Source organism: Hyla sarda, chromosome 10 (assembly GCF_029499605.1).
Source record: "Hyla sarda isolate aHylSar1 chromosome 10, aHylSar1.hap1, whole genome shotgun sequence".
In the NCBI taxonomy this organism is placed as follows: domain Eukaryota; kingdom Metazoa; phylum Chordata; class Amphibia; order Anura; family Hylidae; genus Hyla; species Hyla sarda.
In genome coordinates, this window is record NC_079198.1 from 131,526,091 (window position 1) to 131,545,435 (window position 19,345).

The 19,345-nt window shown below is 43.8% G+C and overlaps 1 protein-coding gene across 1 annotated transcript in view; it reads left to right on the forward strand.

Annotated features, from left to right (window-relative positions):
* Positions 1-6,332: 6,332 nt before the first annotated feature.
* LOC130294445 (indolethylamine N-methyltransferase-like) overlaps positions 6,333-19,345 on the forward strand; it is a 38,915-nt gene continuing 25,902 nt past the window's right edge. The window contains exon 1 of the mRNA XM_056544260.1: positions 6,333-6,483. Within this exon, the coding sequence (XP_056400235.1) occupies positions 6,333-6,483 (151 nt within the window). The remainder of the gene's footprint in view (positions 6,484-19,345) is intronic.

The window sequence follows — 19,345 nt, forward strand, 5'->3', positions numbered from 1 at the left end:
AAGGCTAAAGCCCATATTTTTTACCATAAAGTGCACCGCGTAAAAAACAAACCTCCCAAAAGTTGCAACATTGTGATTTTCTCTTCAATTTTCAACAAATAAAATATATTTTTTGTTTTGCCCTATGTTTTATATTAAAATGAAAGATGTTGTTACAAAGTACAACTGATCATGCAAAAAACAAGCCCTATAATGGGTCTGTAGGAAGAAAAATAAACAAGTCAGGAGAAAAAAGCGAAAAACATATATTTCCTGTGTCCTTGAAGGGGTACTGAACCTGAACTTCACCAATAGCTCTAAAACTTGTATAAAATAGTATGAGAGCCTGTATAACACTGTATCTCAGTACTTTTAAGCTGTTTTCAAAGGGGTACTCTGTTGGGGAAAAAAAAATCAACTGGTGCCTGAAAGTTAAACAGATATGTAAATTACTTTTATTTATAAATCTAAATCCTTCCAGTATTAATCAGGTTCTGTATTCTATAAATTTGTATAATTTCTATAAATTTTATTTCTATTAATTTGTATTTCTATAAATCATTTGGTCCTACTCTGGACAGTTCCTGACACGGACAGAGGTGTCAGCAGAGAGCATTTTGGTCTGACTGAAAAGAACTAGACAACTTTCTCTGTACATTACCGCAGCTGATAAGTACTGGAATGATTAAGATGGCACCAGTTGATTAGAATTTTTTTTTTCCCACTGAAATACCCTTTTAAGGCTAAAATGGGCTGAGTCCTTAAGGGATTAAAGAGAATGAAATGGCTCTAGACTGCACAGGTAATACTACATACACTCCCGAATTTACACAGCTTACAAAAACCAATTGGCAGACATTTATGAAGAAGAACAATAGTCTTTTGTATGACTGCAAAATATGATTTTTATTAGGAATTTATCATTAAAGGGGTACTCTGGCACTTACACATCTTATCCAAAGGATCTTGCACGCAGCGCCCCGTTAAAATCAGCCCACGGAGCGTGTTCGCTCCGGGTCTGATTACTGTCGATCACGGGGCCGGAGCGTTGTGACATCAAGGCTCCGCCCCGTGTGACATCATGCTCTGCCCCCTCAATGCAAGCCTATGGGAGGGGGCGTGACAGCTGTCATGCCCCCTCCCATAGGCTTGCATTGAGGGGGCGGAGCCATGACGTCACAATGCTCCGTCCCTGTGATCGACAGTAATCAGACCCGGAGTGAACACGCTCCGTGGATTGATTCTAACAGGGTGCAGCATGCAAGATCATGGGGGTCCCCAGCGGCGGGTCCCCGCGATCAGGCATCTTATCCCCTATCCTTTAGACACTGATCTCCGAACTCTTTGACCGACTGCGTGGGGCAAAAATTTTCAACAAACTAGATCTAAGGGGCGCATATAACCTCATCCGTGTTTGACAAGGTGATGAATGGAAAACCACCTTCAATACTAGAGATGGTCACTTCGTGTACCTTGTCATGCCCTTTGGACTTTGAAACGCCCCTGCAGTGTTTCAGGACTTTGTCAATGAGATCTTTCGGGACATGCTGTATTCCTGTGTGGTAGTCTATCTAGATGACATCCTCATTTTTTCCCCCAACCTAGAAGAACATCGCCTCCATGTCTGTCAAGTGATTCAGCACCTACGCAAAAATCATCTTTATGCCAAGATTGAGAAATGTCTCTTTGAACGCAACAGCCTACCCTTCCTGGGTTACATAGTGTCCGGCAAAGGCCTTCAAATGGACCCTGACAAGCTATCTGCGGTTATGGATTGGCCACGTCCCACTGGCGTGCACCTAGAAGAACATCGCCTCCATGTCTGTCAAGTGCTTCAGCACCTACGCTAAAATCATCTTTATGCCAAGATTGAGAAATGTCTCTTTGAACGCAACAGCCTACCCTTCCTGGGTTACATAGTGTCCGGCAAAGGCCTTCAATTGGACCCTGACAAGCTATCTGCGGTTATGGATTGGCCACGTCCCACTGGCGTGCTAGCCATCCAAAGATTTCTCGGATTTGCTAATTATTATCGTCAATTCATTCCCCACTTCTCCACCATCGTTGCTCCTATTGTAGCACTGACTAAGAAAAATGCTAATCCGAAATCCTGGCCGCCACAAGCGGAGGAAGCCTTTAACCATCTCAAAGCTGCCTTCTCCTCTGCTCCAGTCTTGTCCAGACCTGATCCTCTGAAGCCTTTTTTCCTCAAGGTTTACACCTCCTCAGTTTGAGCCAGAGCTGTTCTCCTTCAAAGAACCGCTAAGGGAAAAAACGTTTCTTGTGGCTTTTTCTCTAAAACTTTTTCGCCTCCTGAAAAAAACTATTCTATAGGAGACTGTGAACTGTTGGCCATCAAGTTGGCACTTGAAGAGTGGAGACATCTCCTGGAAGTGTCCCTTCATCCTATCACCATCTACACTGACCATAAAAATCTGTCCTATCTCCAGTCCGCCCAGAGTTTAAATCCTCGCCAGGCCAGGTGGTCGTTGTTCTTTGCCCGCTTGAACTTTCAAATTCATTTTCATCCTGCAGACAATTTCAAGAATTCTGAGTCTTCTGCTAAATCTCCATTCTTTGTAGTGTACGGCTGTCACTCGCTGCCCCCCCCTCCCCATTCCCACTTCATCTGGAGTTCCTGCCGTAGATGAATTAACTCAGGACTTCTCATCTATCTGGAGGGAGACTCTCACTGGCCTCGTCTCGCATAAAGAGACATGCGGATAAGAAGAGAAGAACTCCTCCTGTCTTTGCCCCTGGTGACAAAGTATGGCTCTCTGCCAAATACATTCGGTTCCGGGTCCCTAGCTACAAGCTGGGTCCTCGTTACCTCGCACCTTTTAAGATCAAGAATCAAATCAATTCCGTTTCCTACAAGCTCCATCTTCCTTCTTCTCTTCGCATTCCTAACTCTTTCCATGTTTCTCTTCTCAAACCTCTCGTACTTAACTGCTTTTCTCCCAAGGTCACTGCTCCTGCTCCTGTTTCTGGCCCCTCTGATGTCTTCTCTGTCAAGTAGATCCTCGCCTCCAAGGTTGTTCGAGGTAAAAGATTTTTAATTGATTGGGAGAATTGTGGTCCTAAAGAGAGGTCCTGGGAGCCGGAGGCCAATATTTTGGACAAGGAGCTTATCCACAAATTTTTGGGTTCCAAAAAGAGGGGGAGACCTAAGGGGGGGGGTACTGTAACGCTGAGCGCTTCGGGTCCTGCTCCTCCCCCGGAGCGCTCGCGGCGTCCTGTTCTTCCTTGCAGTGCCCCGGTCAGACTCGCTGACCGGGAGCGCTGCTCTGTGTCCCCCGGCGGGGATGCGATCCGCGCGGCAGGACATGCCTGCCCGAGGGTCGCATCCCGATTTTCTCACCTGCCCCGTCCTCCTGCTCAGTCCCGACGCGCACCGCCCCGCTCTCAAGGGCCAGTGCACCATTAATTAGTGCCTAGCCCAATCAGTTCCTATTCACTCCCTGCACATAAAAACCCACTTCCCCTTCCTGTTCTTGCTGGATCTTGTTGCCCTAGTGCCAATGAAAGCATTTCTATGTGCCTATTGCCTGTTTATCCAGACCTTTTGCCGTTAACCCTGACTACGAACCGTTGCCGCTTGCCCAGACCTTCTGCTACGTCCGACCTTGCCTTTGCCTAGTCCTTGTGTACGGCGCCTGTCTCAAAAATCAGTGAGGTTGAGTCGCTATCGGGTGGAATGACCGTGTTCTTCCTGCTACCAACCCGGATCCTGAAAATAACATTGTTAAACAGGGCTTTAAAGGTTCTTACACAGCGTTAATCACACATTTAGGGCTATTGGTGAAGTAAAGGTTTGGTGGCAGAAACGAACCTTTGAAAAGTTTGCTCATCTCAAAAATGAAAGGGGTACTACCGTGCTGACAATTTATCCCCTATCTAAAGGATAGTGGATAAGTTGCTTGATCATGCAGGGTCCCGCCGCTGGGGACCCCCACGATCTCGCACGCAGCACCCCGCTCTCATCAGGCTCCAGGTCTGATGACGGGGCCTGTGATCGTGACATCACAGCTCCGCCCCGTGTGACGTCATGCTCCAGCCCTCAATGCAAGTCTATGGCAGGGGGAGAGACAGCTGTCTCGCCCGCTGCTATAGGCTTACATTGAGGATGAGGATAAAGCCGATCGCAATTAGGAGCCGGGTGCAGAAGGGGCTTCATCATCATCAGGAGAAGAGAGTTGCAGGTTGCCCTTGAGGCAGCAAGGTGGTAGCATGGTTGGCAGTCAGCATGGTGGCAGAAGTGGAAATTCTGGTGCCAAACGTGCCCGGGGGAGACCACCTGCTTCACAGCAGCCTACCTTCCCGGGAGGTAGTTGAACAGGTTCCTGGAGACGGCACCAGTAGCAGTCAATTAGTGCGGACTGTAGGTGGTGGGGCAGTTTTTCATCAGGCATCCGGAGGAGGTTCACGTAGCCACATGCAAGATATGTCGGCAGAAAGTGAAGCGTGGCCTGGGTCCCAATGTCGGCACCACGGCCCTGCGTCAACACATGCTTCGCCACCATAAAGCGGCCTGGGAGAACCGTGGCTCCGATGTAGTGGTCCAGCCTGCTGCATCACCCAGTGGCCATCCGGTCCCTCCTTCATCCAGTCAAGGCTCCACCACCTCAGCCGAAGGGACCTGTGTGTCAAACCCTCCTTCTGTCGCTCCAGATGCTTCTGCTTCTCCCACTTTTAGTCAGCCGTTCTGCCAACAATCCATCAGTGACGCCATGTCCAAGAGACAACAGTATGCGCCCACTCATCCAACGGCGCATCCTGTCCAAGTTGCTGGTGCTGCAGTCCCTCCCTTTTCAAGTGGTGGACTCTGCACCTTTCAGAGAATTGATGGCTTGTGCCTAGCCAAGGTGGAGAGTCTCAAGCCGACATTTCTTTGCGAAGAAGGCAGTACCAACCCTGCATAAGTTTGTACAAGAGAAGGTGTGCCAGTCCTTGAGCCTGTCGGTGTGTTCAAAAGTGCACGGCAGCGCCGATGTGTGGAGCTGTGACTACGGGCAGGGACAATACATGTCTCAGGCAGTTGATCCTGTGACAGGCAGTTGGTCCTGTGACAGTGTGCGACTCCGCCTCCTCATCCTCTACCGTGTCCTCGGCCTCAACTGCACGTACAAATCTCAGTGGCCTTTCATCGTACCATGTGTGTAGGGCACGGTGGTGTCATGCTGTTCTTCACATGGTTTGCCTAGTCACACAGGGGAGGAACTGCTAAAATTAATTTGTGCCTACTCATGCTGCTGGCAACTCCGGGCTGTGCCATTCAGCCACTATATGGTGTCCTTATGCAGCCAAATCCTCCACGCTGTGCCATTCAGCCACTATATGGTCTCCTCATGCTGCCAACACCTCCACGCTGTGTCATTCAGCCACTATATGGTGTCCTCATGCTGACAACACCTCTACCCTTTGTTATTCAGCCACTATATGGTGTCCTAATGCTACAGCCTCATCCAAGTTGTGTCATTCAGCCACTATATGGTCTTCTCATGCTGCCAACACCTCCCCGCTGTGTCATTCAGCCACTATATGGTCTCCTCACACTCATGCCACCACCAGGCTCTGTTATTGTGTTATTATTTCACTACCCCAGCACACTCCATATGCAAGTTAGAACACAGCAAAGTGTTCTATACCCCTATTGAGGCTGTCTGTAGGCTAAAAAATAGCCTTTTTTAATATAGATTCACCGCGAAAAAATTCGGATCTAAACAAACTTTTTCGGAAAATTCTGCAAATCGTCCGAATCGAATTTTTGAAAAGTTTGCTCATCTCTAGTACTGTCCTAAACTGCAAGCATTTTAGATAAAGATCTAGGCTTTTCTACACTGCAACTGTACCGACAACTGATCTTCAACTAACTGGTCTCCTCCTGAACTTCAATTTAAGTTTAAACACTTATGAAATGTCAGTAATCCTTATATTCTACCAGAATGGGAAAACACATGTTATAATGGGAAAATAGAAACTATCAACATTTTGTTTTCATGTGGAGGCTATGTAAACTGTATAACATTGATACAATGCTGGATTGTAAAGAAACCTGTCCACTGACCTATTATGTTTGAAGGCTACATACAAGTGTTTATATCCCTATCTTTAAAAAAAATAGATATAAAATAGAAATCTAAAGAAATAGGAAAAGTGTTTTCTGATTTTTCCCATTGTTTATCTGCAGATTATTACTTTTCCATGTGAGTCTTTGAAATCACTTGTTCCCATGACTGCCTTGTGAAAAAAGGAACCCTCAGGTGATTCTAAGTAACCTGCTTTGTTACTTGTCATTATAAAATGACCTTGGTGTAGAGGAACCCAGCAGATCTGTGATAGAAGATTACACAATGGATTCCACCTCCTATAAGCTCTATCATGTACATGGTTGGGATTCTAGACAACACCTGGAAGATTATTTTTCGGACAAACCTAATATGGTCTTTGAAGAAGATGCGTTAAAATTTCCAATGGAAAATCTTACAAAAACTTTCAGTGAGGGTATGTATCTTATATTTTATAGATTAAGTTAATTTAAAAAAGTGTACACTGCTGAATACAAAATAGGAAATTATTTTTAGGTAAGAAAGATCATCAATACAATGCCAGTTGTATTGATAACAGAGAGCAAAGTGTTGGTCATTTAAAATGATGAGGAATGTAACCCTATAAGGACCAGGTCTCAAAATGCCTGGATGATTAGGTACATTTTTCCATCTCTTCATTTAAGAATCCAAATTAGTTTGTTTGTATTTTTTTTTACATTTTTTTATTGACTTGGCTGAAAAGGACAATAATTTTGTGCAAGACCATTTATTTTTTTGTGCAGTTTTATTACACTTTTTATTTAATTTCAAAAAGAAGGAAAAATGTTTAGCTTTATTTCACTTTCTTCTTTGCACACTGAACTCGGTATCACTTGTACACAGGCTGCTATCGGAGCTGTGCTCCACCGGCAGTATGACTGAGGGGGCAGTCCCGAGAAATGACTACAGAGTTAACCTGCAGTGTTTGTTCAGGTTACTGGGAAACCCTGTGACTTAATTGGAGTTGGGAATCCTTTGATCTTGCCCAGAGTCAAAATTTAAGGTCAGTTCTTAGGATCGATTGGTATGGTCTAAAGCAAAGATATAAAACATCCAATGCTTGTCACATATTAACCCCTTAAGGACATTACACGTAAATGAACGTCCTAGTGCACTGGTACTTAATACACCAGGAGGTACATTTGTATCCTGAGTGAAATACTGGCTATGAAGCTTCATAGACTGTAAGTGATGGCTGCTATCAGCAGCCAAGCACTCATGATCAATGACAGAGAACGACAATTTTAGAGCACCTTGTAGATTATTTTAAAATGTTAAGAAAATGTTAAGTTTTAGGGGGTCCCTAAGTCTAAGGGAGTTAGTCCCTGAGGGGGGCAAGCCCTGAAGGGGTTTGTAAAATTGATTATTCATTTCTGGGACCTATAGAGGGATTTTTTTAGGTTTATTTATTTCAATAGCAATCACTGTCACTAGGGGCAGAGCTACTGAAGAAGCCAAACAGGAACCTGGACTGGAATGTGGATGTCTGCCCGTTATATACAGTATATGGCCATCTCTATAGATGGCTCCCACAAGGTGAAAAATAGCAATGTACATCTCCTTCCCAGCCCTGGCTGTATCCGCAGCTCTATAGCCGCAGGCACAGCTCAGCCTCCCTCAGAGCAATTTGGTTTGATCAAAATTTATTTGCGGCGAATCGCTGTTAAAAATGGCTATTCCTGGCGATAGAGCCATTGGCTCAGAAGTTGCGGGATTCGGTGGGTATACGGGGTATACGGGGTATCCCTGTAGCAGGGCCGGACTGGGGATAAAAACCAGCCCTGGAAAAAGTTGCATACCAGCCCCATATTGCGTAATTTTTCAAGCTCATGACATATCATAATTATATACTTGTTCATAAAAGGGGAAAGCATTCATTTTAAAACACATACATAAATATGAATATGAACTTTACACTTCAATAGCTTTATTGTAGACCAGCTTTTCCCAACCAGGGTGCCTCCAGCAGTTGCAAAACTACAAGTCTCAGCATGTCCAGACAGCTTTTGGCTGCTCGGGCATGCTGGAAAATGTAGTTTTGCAACAGCTGGAGGCACCCTGGTTGGGAAACACTACAGTAGACCATTATCCCATGCAACTGGGTCAGAACTAAGAATAATCCAAAAACGTTTACTTTAAAGAATAGAAGACAATAATAATAATAATAATAATAATAATAATAATCTCTTACTTTGTATAAGTTACTCAACATACACCAAACCAGCAGATGATAAATAGACCATAGACCACAGACCAGTGTAACCAACCACAGCTCTATACAAGGTTCAAATAATTGTACCACACTATGACTACACATTACCCCCATATAGTAACAGGGTGATATTACCATACAAATACTGAATAAACCACTTTACACAGAAGTTAGTGACCTCAGCTCTACACAGGCTCTACAGACCATATAAGAGATTACATACAGTTACATCAGGTGAGGCTTCTCTGATCGGTGTCAGTCAATTTCCTTTTCTTATCCATCCGGCCCAGACCGTCATGACTATTTCTTCCAGCCACAACTCCACAGAACCTGCCAAACAAACATTTAAGACTCTGCACTTTTCCAGCACTTATAGCGCTCAGTATAGTGGGTAGAAAAGTGGGTTGGGGGGAAGAGTAGGTAGCCCCCCCCTTTAGGCAGTTGGTCACTCAAGGGGGTAGACAGGTCCCTTTACATCGTTTCACACAGGTAAAGCCCACAGTGGGTAGGTAGGGAATACCCCTATAAGATAGGACACCCAAGTAGATCGATAATGTCCCTAGTAGGTGATGCCTCCAGGTAGGTAATATCCCCAGTAGGTAGTAGTTGATGCCTCCAGGTAGGTTGTATTTATTGCCCCCAGTAAGCATGTAGTAGGTAATGCCCCCAGTAGGTATGTAGAAGGTAATGCCCCCAGTAGGTAGTGCCCCCAGATAGGTAATGCCCCCAGTAAGCATGTAGTAGGCAATGCCCCCAGTAGGTAGTGCCCCCAGATAGGTAATGCCCCCAGTAGGTAGTTTCATCAGGTAGGTAATGCCCCCATTAGGTAACGTCACCAGTTGATAGTGCTCCTCAGGTAGGTAATGCACCTAGTCGGTAGTACCATCAGTAGGAAGTTCCCCCAGGTAATGCCCCCAGTAGATATTGTCCCCAGTATATAGTAGGCAACCCTGTAGTTGCTGCCCCTGTGCTGATATTAAAGGACCTGCAGCCCATCTTGGCATCTAAGTGAATATATGCAAGGGAGGGGAGAAGGGGGGGGGTTGTTAGGTGGAAGACCCAGGGTTAGGGGCTGGAAGCAAGATAGATAGTTACATAGTTACATAGTTACATAGTTAGTACGGTCGAAAAAAGACATATGTCCATCAAGTTCAACCAGGGAATTAAGGGGTAGGGGTGTGGCGCGATATTGGGGAAGGGATGAGATTTTATATTTCTTCATAAGCATTAATCTTATTTTGTTCCAGGAATGTATCTAATCCTGTTTTAAAGCTGTTAATTGTTCCTGCTGTGACCAGTTCCTGAGGTAGACCGTTCCATAAATTCACAGTCCTCACGGTAAAGAAGGCGTGTCGCCCCTTGAGACTAAACTTTTTTTTCTCCAGACGGAGGGAGTGCCCCCTCGTCCTTTGGGGGGGTTTAACCTGGAACAGTTTTTCTCCATATTTTTTGTATGGGCCATTAATATACTCATATACGTTTATCATATCCCCCCTTAAACGTCTCTTCTCAAGACTAAACAATTGTAACTCCTTTAATCGCTCCTCATAGCTAAGATGTTCCAAGCCCCATATTAGTTTAGTCGCGCGTCTCTGCACCCTTTCCAACTCCGCAGTGTCCCTTTTATGGACAGGTGACCAAAACTGAACAGCATATTCCAGGTGAGGCCGTACCAATGCTTTATAAAGGGGGAGTATTATGTCCCTGTCCCTTGAGTCCATGCCTCTTTTGATACATGACAATATCCTGCCGGCTTTGGAAGCAGCAGCCTGACATTGCATGCTATTCTGTAGTCTGTGATCTACAAGTACACCCAGATCCTTCTCTACCAGTGACTCTGACAGTTTAATCCCCCCTAAGACATACGATGCATGCAGGTTATTAGTACCCAGATGCATAACTTTACATTTATCCACATTGAACCTCATTTGCCAAGTGGATGCCCAGACACTTAGTCTATCCAAGTCATCTTGTAACTTATGCACATCCTCTATAGACTGTACCGTGCTACAAAGCTTGGTGTCATCTGCAAAGATAGAAACAGAGCTGTTAATCCCATCCTCTATATCATTGATAAATAAATTAAACAACAGCGGTCCCAGTACTGAACCTTGGGGTACACCACTAATAACCGGGGACCAATCAGAGTACGAATCATTGACCACCACTCTCTGGGTACGATCCATGAGCCAGTGTTCAATCCAGTTACAAACTAAAATTTCCAAACCCAAAGACCTTAACTTACCTGTCAGACGTCTATGAGGCACAGTATCAAATGCTTTAGCAAAATCCAGAAACACTATATCCACAGCCATTCCTCTGTCAAGGCTTCTACTCACCTCTTCATAAAAGCAAATTAGATTGGTTTGACAACTTCTATCCTTAGTAAACCCATGCTGGCTATCACTTATAATACAATTATCCCCTATGTATTCCTGTATGTAATCCCTTATAAGTCCTTCAAACAATTTACCCACAATGCACGTTAAACTTACCGGTCTATAGTTTCCTGGGGAAGACCTAGAGCCCTTTTTGAAGATTGGCACCACATTCGCCTTGCGCCAGTCCCTTGGCACAATACCAGACACCAGAGAATCTCTAAATATCATGAACAGGGGTACAGATATTACTGAACTTACCTCTCTAAGAACTCTTGGGTGTAGTCCATCCGGTCCTGGGGATTTGCTTACATTTATATCACTTAACTTACCTTGTACCATCTCTACATTAAGCCAGTTCAGTACATTACATGATGTGTTACCAGCACTGACCTGGCCAATGTCAGCTCCTACTTCCATAGTGTATACAGAACTAAAGAACCCATCCAGTAGCTCCGCCTTCTCTTGATCGCCTGTGACAACCTCCCCATTATCATTATTAAGGGGTCCTACATGCTCTGTCCTTGGTTTTTTTGCATTTATATATCTAAAAAAATATTTAGGATTAGTTTTGCTTTCTTTGGCCACCTGTCTCTCATTTTGAATTTTTGCTGTTTTTATTACATTTTTACAGATTTTATTAAGCTCCTTGTACTGTTTAAATGTTATCGCTGACCCATCAGATTTGTATTTTTTGAAGGCTATTTTTTTGCTGTTTATTGCTCTTTTAACATCATGTGTCAGCCATGTAGGATTTAGTTTCAATCGTTTATATTTGTTCCCCTTTGGTATATATTTAGCTGTATAGTTATTTAGAGTTAATTTAAAGATGTCCCATTTACCTTCTGTATCAGTATTTGAGAATACCTCCCCCCAGTCTATGTCCTGTAGTGCAGCCCTCAGCCCAGGGAAATTTGCCTTTTTAAAGTTATAAGTTTTTGCCTTCCCCGCCTGTCTTTGTTTTCTACATTTTAAGTCAAAAGTAACTATATTGTGGTCGCTATTACCAAGGTTTTCCCGCACAGTTACATTACCAACCAGCTCTGCGTTGTTGGAAATGATCAGATCCAACAAGGCATCACTTCTTGTTGGGTCCTCCACAAACTGGCCCATAAAATTATCCTGCAATAAATTTAGGAATTGTCGCCCCTTTGTAGTTTTAGCCAACCCCGGACCCCAATCTATATCTGGATAGTTAAAATCTCCCATTATTACCACTGTACCTGCCCGGGTGGCCCTCTCTATTTGTTTATGAAGCCGAACTTCTATCTCTTCAGTGATATTAGGGGGTCTGTAGATTACCCCAAATATTATTTTTTCAGTATTTCCCTCCTTTTGTAATTCTACCCACAATGATTCCACATCCTCAGAATCATCACACACTATGGCATCGTTCACACTGACTTTCATACCATTTCTTACATACAGACAGACTCCACCACCTTTTCTGTTCATTCTATCCTTGCGAAACAATGTAAACCCCTGCAGATTAATGGCCCAGTCATGCGAGGAGTCCAGCCATGTCTCAGTGACCCCAACTATATCAATATGTTCCTCCAGTATCAAGGCCTCAAGCTCCCCCATTTTATTTGCTAGGCTTCTGGCATTTGTGAACATACACTTTACATTTCCATCCTTTATGTTATTGGGGTTAATGGAATTCAAGGGTGTAAGTTTTATTTTCCTATGAAGCCTATTCCTATTAACTATTCTAACCCCTCCCTCCGCTCCACCCCCAGGTACATTTATAATTCCCACCTCTCTATCTACACTATCTTCCCCCTCTTTGCTGTAGGTTCCCTCCCCCCAAGTCCCTAGTTTAAACACTCCTCCACCCTTCTAGCCATCTTCTCCCCAAGCAAAGCTGCACCCTCCCCATTGAGGTGCAGCCCGTCCCTACGGTAGAGCCGGTAACCGACAGCGAAGTCAGCCCAGTTCTCCATGAACCCAAACCCTTCCTTCCTACACCAGCTTCTGAGCCACTTGTTTACCTCCCTGATCTCCCGCTGCCTCTCTGGTGCGGCTCGTGGTACTGGTAGTATTTCAGAAAAGACTACCTTGGAGGTTCTTGCCTTAAGCTTGCGGCCTAAGTCCCTGAAATCATTTTTAAGGACACTCCACCTACCTCTTACTTTGTCATTGGTGCCAATATGTACCATGACTGCTGGGTCCTCTCCAGCCCCGCCCAACAACCTGTCAACCCGATCCGCGATGTGCCGAACTCGTGCGCCAGGCAGACAGCACACTGTTCGGCGATCCCGGTCTTTGTGACAGATTGCCCTGTCTGTCCCCCTAATAATTGAGTCCCCCACCACTAGTACCTGTCTGGCCTGCCCTGTACTCCTCCCTCCCTCCTTACTGGAGCAGACACCCCCCTGGCGGTCAGAGGCGGTATCCTGCTGCAGTTCTGCTAGCTCTGTAATGGCATCCCCCTCATCTGCCAAGCGGGCAAACTTGTTGGGGTGTGCCAGTTCAGGACTAGCCTCCCTGACACTTTTTCCCCTACCCCTCTTTCTAACTGTAACCCAGCTAACTGCCTGACTGTCCTGCAACTCCGTCCCACTGTCCTCCCCCACCTCTATTCCCGAGAGTGCCTGCTCAGTGAGCAGGAGACTCCTCTCCATGTTGTTAATGCTTCTCATTGTTGCCAGTCGCCCCTCTAGATCCAGGATCTGGGCTTCCAAACGGACAACTAGCACACATCTCGCACAATATGCACCCTCAAACTGTTGTTCAAGGATTGCATACATTGAACAGGATGTACATTGGACTGCATTTTCCAACATGGAGGCCATCTAATTATGGGGATTTCACAAATGTATAGGAAAAAACAGACAGTCAAAATGACACTTAAAATTTTTTGTAGACCTTGTGGGTTCAAAAATGAAAACTCACAGCGATCTCAACCTCCTGCTTTCAAACTCCAGTTTTTGAAACTCCTCTTTCACGCCCCCTCTTACACAGCAACACTCAAAAAGATATGAAATAGATAGATAGATAGATATGAGATAGATAGGTAGATAGATATGAGATAGATAGTTAGATAGATATGAGATAGATAGATAGATAGATAGATAGATAGATAGAAAGATAGATATCAGCTTGAGAAAGGTTCTGGAGAGGACCGAAACGTTGCTGCTGTGTAACACATTTTTTTGATGGAATAAATCACCCCATTTTTCACTTTATGGAGTGCTGCACTGGCTTTATTTTTCTAGATAGATAGATACATATGAGATAGATATGAGATAGATAGATAGATAGACAGATAGGTATGAGATAGATAGGTAGATAGATAGATAGATATGAGATAGATAGATAGATATGAGATAGATAGATAAATAGGAGATATATATGAGATAGATAGATAAATAGGAGATAGATATGAGATAGATCGATAGATAGATAGATAGATATGAGAGAGATAGATAGACAGATAGATATGAGATAGATAGATAGATAAAGTAAATATATGCAGCACACCAATATCCGTGAATCAAACTAGCAGTGTTTTCTTCCATGATGCAGTAGACAATGTTTCGGTGATCTCTCATCACCATTTTCAAGTCTTGAAAATGGTGATGATGAGAGATCACCGAAACGTTGGTGTGCTGCATATATTTACTTTATTTGAGGAGAACGTGAGCACCGAGGCTCTAACTGCTTGCACCATCTACAAGTATTGTCTGGAGGTGCTGCTTTTATTTGGACTAGATAGATAGATAGGAGATTGATATGATATAGATAGATATATAGATATGAGATAGATAGATAGATAGATAGATATGAGATAGATAGATATGAGATAGATAGATAAATAGATAGATAGATATGAGATAGATATGAGCTAGATAGATAGATAGATAGATAGATAGATATAGATAGATAGAATATAAATAGATATGCGATAGATAGATATGAGAGAGATATATATAGATATGAGATAGATAGATAGATAGATATGAGATAGATATGAGAGAGATAGATATGAGAGAGATAGATATTAGATAGATTTGAGAGAGATAGAGAGATGATACATAGATATGAGATAGATAGATATGAGATAGATATATAGATAGATATGAGATCGATAGATATATAGATAGATATGAGAGATAGATAGATAGATAGATAGATAGATAGATATGAGATAGATAGATAGATAGATAGATAGATAGATATGAGATGATATATAGATAGGAGATAGATAGATAGATAGATAGGAGATAGATAGATAGATATGAGATGATAGATAGATAGGAGATAAATAGATAGGAGATAGATAGATAGATATGAGATAGATAGATAGATAGATAGATATGAGATAGATATGAGATAGATAGATATGAGATAGAGAGATAGATAGATACATATGAGATAGATAGGAGATAGATAGATAGTAGATAGATAGATAGATAGATAGGAGATAGATAGATAGATAGATATGAGATGATTGATAGATAGATAGATAGATAGATAGGAGATAGATAGATAGATATGAGTTAGATAGATAGATAGATATGAGATAGATAGATATGAGATAGATAGATAGATATGAGATAGAGATCGATATGAGAGAGATGGATAAATACATATGAGATAGATATGAGATAGAAACATAGTTTTGTAGTTTTGCAACAGCTGGAAGCACCCTGGTTGAGAAACAATAAGATTGAGGTAAATAGGCACTATCTCATTGTCTCTTAAAGGAAAAGTCTCATGCTCAAAATCTTTCCCCTTATCTCAAAGATAAGGAATAAGCTTTAGATCGCTAGGGGGGGGGGGGGGGGGGTCCGACCGCTGGGGCCCCCTGCGATCTCCTGTTTGGAGCCCCCGTGCACTAGCACAGGAGCGCATCATGACCTTCGCCTGAAGCGGAGGCCGCCACGCCCCCTCCATATAGTTCTATGGGAGAGCCGTGCTCTTGTGCTACTGCATGGGGGCTCCAAACAAGTGATCGCAGGGGGCACCAGTGGTCGGACCTCCCGCAATCTAAAACTTCGAATAGGGGAAATGTTTTTGAGCATGAAACTTATCCTTTAATCAGGGTGCCTCTAGCTATGGCAAAACTACAACTCCCACCATGTCCACATTGCCAAAGGCATGCTGGGAGGTGTAGTTTTGCAACAGCTGGAGGCACCCTGGTTGAGAAACAATGAGATGGAGGTTTGTAGGCACTCTCTCATTGATTCTTAACCAGGGTGCCTCCAGCTGTGGCAAAACTATAACTCCCAGTATGCCCACATTGTGTAGTATGGGCTAGCCAGTTCAGAGGACACTGAGCTGTACCCACTGCCCTGGCTGCTATATATATATATTGTCACGATGCCGGCTGGCAGGAGGTGGATCCTCTGTGCCAGAGAGGGATTGGCGTGGACCGTGCTAGTGGACCGGTTCTAAGTCACTACTGGTATTCACCAGAGCCCGCCGCAAAGCGGGATGGTCTTGCTGCGGCGGTAGTGACCAGGTCGTATCCACTAGCAACGGCTCAACCTCTCTGACTGCTGAAGATAGGCGCGGTACAAGGGAGTAGACAGAAGCAAGGTCGGACGCAGCAGAAGGTCGGGGCAGGCAGCAAGGATCGTAGTCAATAAGGTAATAGCAGGAGGTCAAGTACACAGTATGGACAAACACAGTAACGCTTTCACTAGGCTCTAAGGCAACAAGATCCGGCAGGGGAGTGCAGGGGCAGTGATCAGATATAGTCTGGGAGCAGGTGGAAGCCAATTAAGCTAATTGGGCCAGGCACCAATCATTGGTGCACTGGCCCTTTAAGTCTCAGGGAGCTGGCGCGCGCGCGCCCTAGAGAGCAGAGCCGCGCGCGCCAGCACATGACAGCAGGGGACCGGGACGGGTAAGTGACCTGGGATGCGATTCGCGAGCGGGCGCGTCCCGCTGTGCGAATCGCATCCCCGACGGCCATGACAGTGCAGCGCTCCCGGTCAGCGGGATCGACCGGGGCGCTGCGGAGAGAGAGACGCCGTAAGCGCTCTGGGGAGGAGCGGGGACCCGGAGCGCTAGGCGTAACATATATTTATATATATATATATATATATATATATATATATATATATATAGCAGAATCCAGGGTATTAACGAGGGCTTTACCTTTGCAGCCTTTCTATGACCAGCCATCAATTGTAAAAAGTTCTTTATTTTTTTTAAAACATACTAATTATAACCAATATGTTCAGATAATGAGACTTACCTTAAAACCTATGAAATGATTACCAACAATAATCATTAGTAAGGCAAGCCTGAAATCAGTTTCTATTCATAATTATAAATAAATGAGGAATCAAAATAATAAAAATAAAAATTACACATTGAAAATGAATACTTACCATGGTTATTGGAACAAGACGTGGTGGACATGAATGCGGTGTGTTCGCTGGTTGGGGGATGGCCCTCAATGGTGGGGGGTCACGATGACAGCGGGCTAAAAGACGAAGAGCTAAAAGTTTAAGACACTAAGAATCGGCATTACCAATATTATATTAATTTATATTAATTAATATTCAGTAGGGTGGATAATATGAAAGAATAAGCAGTAGGAACCTCCTATAATTAAATATCAGAGGGATAACTATGTAGTACCATATAGGCAAAAATTACAATATCCATTTTCTAAAAAGGACTCTCTCATGATAGTAAAATTACTACTCTCATAAGTTAATATAGAATGTACTGAATAAATATATTCAAGATTTAATAAGATCACAAAAAAGCACTCCAAAATACAGACTTGATGTATTACACAATATATCAAGAGAAGTCCTTTGTATATATATGAACCAAATAGATTACATCTTGGAAATAAATCTTGATCGACATCAGATAAGAATCTGGATTTCAAAAAGTACAAGCAACTACAAGGTCCCCCCTTAAGACACATACTATGTGTATATAATGTGAGGGTTTACCTACTAATCACCAATACCTGTTAGGAAGAACATCTAATAGGTAAAATGCCCCCCAAAAAATAAGTTCTTGCGCATATCAAATTCGCGCAGATGACGTAGATACTGATATATGCAGGCGCATTGAGACCTAACATCGGCAATCGGAACTAAGTACCAGCGCAGACGAGATCGCGCAGGTCCGTAATCTCGAGATCTCTTCCACGGCGCAGATGAGAGTGCGCATATGATGGACTGGTCTCCTAACCAATCCGAGAAGCAAAGCGGATACCCGTATACGATTGGCAGATACCTTTTCACCTTTGAATGGCTATCAGAGGTGCCAATCATAGCCTTGTCCAATCATGATGTGAATAGCGATTGAGGCATCTTGTGATAGGCTGCCAGGATATCAAATGAACATCAAGGTAGTCTATAAATACAACTCAGAGAACGCCCGCGCTCATATGCCCGCTACCTCTTGATAAAGCTGCAGAGGCAGCGAAACATGTCGAGGGGGGCAGAGTAGGGACTCAGTTTTAATATAAAGCAAAGCAGTAGCTCAGAATTTGCTCAGCGTGCACTGCAGGCACGCCGGGCATCTCCACTTTAGTATAGCCAATCAGAATAGGCTGGAGTACACTGGCCGTGATGTACAGTAGCTAGATATTAGTTCAAATACTGAGCTGCTGCTCTGCTAATTTTTAATTCATGTGAGTCTTCATTATATGTTTATGCACAATTACTTTAATAAAGCTTGTGGGTTCACCATAAAGATAATATATATGGGAAATTAGGGATTTTTGGATTCCTATTAATAGGGATCTATAGGTGGATATAGCAGGATCCTCACACAGCTTAGCAGTATATCACTCTATACCAATGTCTGTGCTGTGCCCTCCGGCTGCCTATTATGCTAGAGCCACCTCTGCTGTCAACTGGCCAGCCTGCTGCAGTCCGCCCAGGAGGCCTCATTGCTTCCGGCACGGCCAGTCTTGCGGCCGGCCGTGCGACAACCACTGTCAGGGGCCGGGCCAAGAAGTCTTCTTTAACTTGGTGCGGCCGGCCGTTCGGCAGTCAAGGTGACCAGCCCACCTGGGATTTTCCCGGTATTACGGTAGGCCAGTCCAGCCCTGCCCTGTAGGTCATAGTGACCACCATATAAATTTGTTTGCAGATGAGTACCCCTTTAAGGGGTTAAATAATATGCTTAGGATAAATTGTATGGAACTAAATTTTTTTAGTTTAAATTTTTTTTTTGTTTTTAAAGGAAACCGGTCACCCGTTCACCCGCACTATAACCCGATACACCGGGTTATAGTGCGTGTGAACAGGAGACCAATGTGGGGTGTCGGACCACTATACCTACCTGCAGTCTGGAACCCTGATCCTCCCAAGGTCCATGCCAGGCCCAAGGCCTCATTATGGAAACATATATGTGTTTTTATTGTATCTGTGTATAACCTAAGACCTGGGGGTGAGAGGTCATTCAGACTGTGGGTTTGTGTATTGCATTGTATTGGGGGTCTGGCTGTTTGTTTACATCTCCTTTGAAGTCAAAGGCTTTTTTGAAGTCATGCACTCTGGTCCCATCATATAATCAAACAGATAAGGGGCCAGGAAGAGAATGGAGTCTCCCTTTCAAAAAGGCAGATATATTATATTTAACAAGGCTAGACTCGGTTGTTGAAGGCTGTGCAACAAGCTGACAAGACCATCCTAAGAACTGCTGGAACTCACTCTCATGGACTGCTATATCATCATGCTGTAAGAACTTCATCTTTTGTT